This window comes from Ceratosolen solmsi, unplaced genomic scaffold (genome assembly GCF_000503995.2).
Source record: "Ceratosolen solmsi marchali unplaced genomic scaffold, CerSol_1.0 scaffold14, whole genome shotgun sequence".
Lineage (NCBI taxonomy): Eukaryota > Metazoa > Arthropoda > Insecta > Hymenoptera > Agaonidae > Ceratosolen > Ceratosolen solmsi.
In genome coordinates, this window is record NW_011948420.1 from 3,880,191 (window position 1) to 3,884,061 (window position 3,871).

Here is a 3,871-nt window from a genome sequence, read left to right on the forward strand (position 1 = left end):
TTGTAGGTGGGGGGGGGGGGGGGGGGCACGTGATCTGCCTTAGGTGTCAGGCCACTCAATAGACAGGTATATGCAAAAATATATACTCACCAGCGAGTCCACCTCCGGGTCGGCGATGTAGTAAGGCTTCTCTTGTCTGATCTGCAACAGAGAAACGGAAGGCAATTTAATGATTAAGTCTGGCATTGATAATTGTCATGGTATTAAAGGGCGCGTGTATAAACACGTAGAACGATGCCACCGGTGAGAGCGCATAAATGTATGTATACGCCCGAGAGAGAGAGAGAGAGAGAGAGAGAGAGAGAGAGAGAGAGAGAGAGGGAATGCGATCGTATCTGCGAGATTCCTTCTAAACAATTTCCTTCGCGTGCGCCCTTAATTGGAAAAGCGTCCCCTAGTGTCCCTCCCGCGCTGACCCATGAGTCTACTGTCCGCTTGTCTTTACCTTTATTATAACGCGTAATTCGTACGCGGAGGAAATTAGTTCGATATCGACAAAAGACTCGTTGCTCGCGCCCAGCTTGTGCGTATCCTCCTCCTCCTCCTCCTCCTGCCCCTCCACCATCAGATTGTATCAGTTGCGACCTTCGTTTTACCGAGTTTTCGCTCTAGAGACTGCGGGTGACTTAATCGCGTGATGGTCATTATGGAATAAGCGAATTTTCTGAGGTAATTTCAAGGAAACCTGAATAACGATCTTATTCTTAATTACAAAATTATTCCATTTGGTTTTTCGATGCCGTAAATTTTCAATCAAGGCTTCCAATTCATTGAAAGAGTTACGATTTTTTACTTATTTGTAGGAAATTTAGGATACACGCAACAGCTACGAACAAGTATTTTTATAACTATAACAAAACCACGTTACTTTTTGTTCTAATGAAATTTATAGCAAATAATATTTGAGACAGTAATGTAAAGCATTTAATAGCATTACCCAGTAACTTTGAAATAATCTACTCGTAAATAATGTTATCGTATAAAAAAAAATCATACCATCGTTTTGCCATAATACGATGTTTTATGATAATTTATGATAATTTAACGTATTGCCAAGTATGGAAAAATGACGTCTCCTACTTTCGACTATCGTCAATCAAACAACGTAAAATACGAAAAACGAATGAGAAAACATTCCTAAACATGCGGAAGTGTAACATAGCAAATAAGAAAACAAACAAAAAAAAACAGCTGGCTAAAATGAACGAAGAACCTAATCAAAATTATGACTACTCAAGAACATTTTATTTTCACGGCATAAGCATGCGCGCCCTCGGTCCGCGCGCGCACCGCTAATTAATTTCCGTCTCTCCCCTTATCCCTCGTGCACGTCACAGTTTATTTTTCCCGGCGTTAACTCCTCATAGTCCACCACGACCGCCGCCAATAGGCACACGCAAACACGGCACTGACTGTTAGCCGCGCAAAGGCAACCACCAATCCATGCGAAAAAATCGAACAAAACGGGAAAAATGGTCGACGCTGTTCTCCTTTCGGCCCGCAAATTCCGGCGACTTTCCGAAATGCCGCTGATCCGAGTGGAATTGTCACTCGGCGACGAGGAGTGAAAAGTAACTCATCGTTACGTAGAATTCGGAGGGCCCAGTTTCTCATGCCGGCAGCTGTCAGATCAAGAAGCGCGCGCGCCTGAGCCTTTATTCATGAGGCCGAATTCTGAATGGAAGTTCCTGTTCCCCCGTGCTGCCAGAGTAATAAAGGTGTCTCGGCCCTAACAAACAAACCGTCCGCCCGACTTCTCTCGCGCGGGTTGTCGCTAGTTTCTTGCCGGCCAGCCACGACGATTGCGCCCGTCGTCCCGCGTCATCCTGCTTTTTTCCTCCACTCTTGCCCGATCATAGCCATCGTTTCCTCTCTTTTTCAATTCGCCTGGATGCGGGATTACAATTCGTAAGAATCTCAGTGTCGCACAGCGCGCGTGCCTACCCTCTTCCCCCCGTCGCCGCTGTTTGCGCACCATTTTTTGCCTCGCCGACTCTTTGTCTCTGGCTTCATTCACTACTGGGAATACACGTCGTCCCCTTTTGTACACTGGACGTGAAACGAGAAAGGCGAGAAAAAATCGGCCGTTTTATGGGAAAGCGAACTTTTGCCCCTTGGCGTCCCCCGGCCACTTGATTGCGCGCGCTCGAGAACTCGACGCCATAAAGCTCCCGTTCCCCCACCCACCCCCCAACAAAGCCGCGACTACGAAAACACTCGAAATATCTACGGGCGTAGATTATTATCAAAGAGGGCGAGAGCTGACTGTGGAGTAAAGCCGCCTTGGTCGTGGTGAGAAATCGTCCGATTGGAGCGAAATTACCGCGGCTGCTCGCGATTACTCGACTATGGCCAACTGCGACGGCAGCGCTCGGCCAATAAAATTCGCCGGCCAAAAATACCACTGGCAAATCCCCAGCGCCGCCAGTACCGATGAAATTAAAAGCGCCTTGTAAAGCGCTTTAAAGCTTAGTGGCCGCGGTAAGCGCTCTGCAGGCCTGCATATGGACAGAAGGACACTTTCTCCGGGGGCGCAAGAGCAATAAAGCAATATCGCCGCCTTCGGCACCGACCCGATGTACTACTCGACCCGTCGTAAACCGTCGGTGACAGCTTGACTTTCCCCACGTGACCGCCTCCTCACAAAAGACGAGGCGGCGCACTTTGCTCTCGTGCAGTCGCGCCTCCTCGTTCGGGCTCATCCTCTACTCTATCACCGGGCCCAGGGCCCCGTCCTGACTCCGCTCCCGAGCCGCAAAGGTTATATTATACCTGCGCGAGGCCATTTACCCACGTATTACCCATCGAGGTTGCGATGGCAGGGGGCGGGTGGATGATGTATATAAAATCATGCCGCTGGAAGGACGATATCCAGTTTCGTGGGACATTTTCACCACAATGCTATTATACATTCTAAAATTAAGGTGGTTGCACGGGCGTACATGCGACGCATGCGTACACGCATTAGTTCTGCTATAAAACGTCGTTGAATAGATTATCGGAAATACTTGTGTGTTTATTTCCTTTTCCAGTCATTCGGGGGGCTTCCAAAAAATAAGAAATCCGATCGGAGAAACGGCCAAATATGCTTATGAATTCCATTGAATAATTCGTGCCCTACTACGAACGAATTGAACATGACAAATATCACATATGTTATTATAGCGAGAATTAGCGAATTCTACAGTTATCTGAAAAACGCTGGATGTTTACGTCTGGATCCCGTTCCGAAAATTTCGTTATATATGCCCTCGACCTAACCGTCGTTGCTACGCCACGTGCAACTTGTTTTTGTTTTAGAATTTCATTGCGCGTGCGTGTGTTGTGTATTGTGTTGTGTTGTGTTGTTGTTGTTGTTTTTTGTTTGTTTGTATGTTTGTTTGTGTGTGCATGTGTGTGTGTGTGTCTGTGTGTGTGTGTGTGTGTGTGTGTGTGTGTGTGTATATGTATGTCACTTTTTCCTCGAACAGCAGAGACGAGAATCACTCGGCCGAAACGGGCCGAGTATTTCATAGGATATCTAATACTTTCAATTACTTCCATCGTCGGCGACGCTTAATTAATCGAACGTTAATCCACGCTTCGTTAGTTGATTATAAGAATCATTATCGACGCGCTCGACAATTATTATTGCCAAACGACTCGGCCAAGGCATTGCGCGCTAATGTTACGTTGCTCCGCGGTTGTCTAAAACAATTTGCAAAGCGAGACAAGAGCGACGAGCTGTCACATTTGCCATTAGGGCAAGTCCGCAACAATCAGCGAATTAATACTTAAACATGGTATCGCAGTCACTGGAGATAAAACGGCAAACAATGGACCACCGACTCCCAGCCACATCAAACAACTGCAACGTATGAACCCTGACGTA

General features: G+C 47.0%; 1 protein-coding gene across 3 annotated transcripts in view; it reads right to left on the bottom strand.

Annotated features, from left to right (window-relative positions):
• The window catches only part of hth (Meis homeobox homothorax), a 517,031-nt gene that overhangs the window by 483,260 nt on the left and 29,900 nt on the right, over positions 1 to 3,871 (bottom strand). For all 3 annotated transcript variants that reach the window (XM_011498002.1, XM_011498003.1, XM_011498001.1), the window contains exon 4: positions 91 to 141. In XM_011498002.1, the coding sequence (XP_011496304.1) occupies positions 91 to 141 (51 nt within the window). The remainder of the gene's footprint in view (positions 1 to 90; positions 142 to 3,871) is intronic.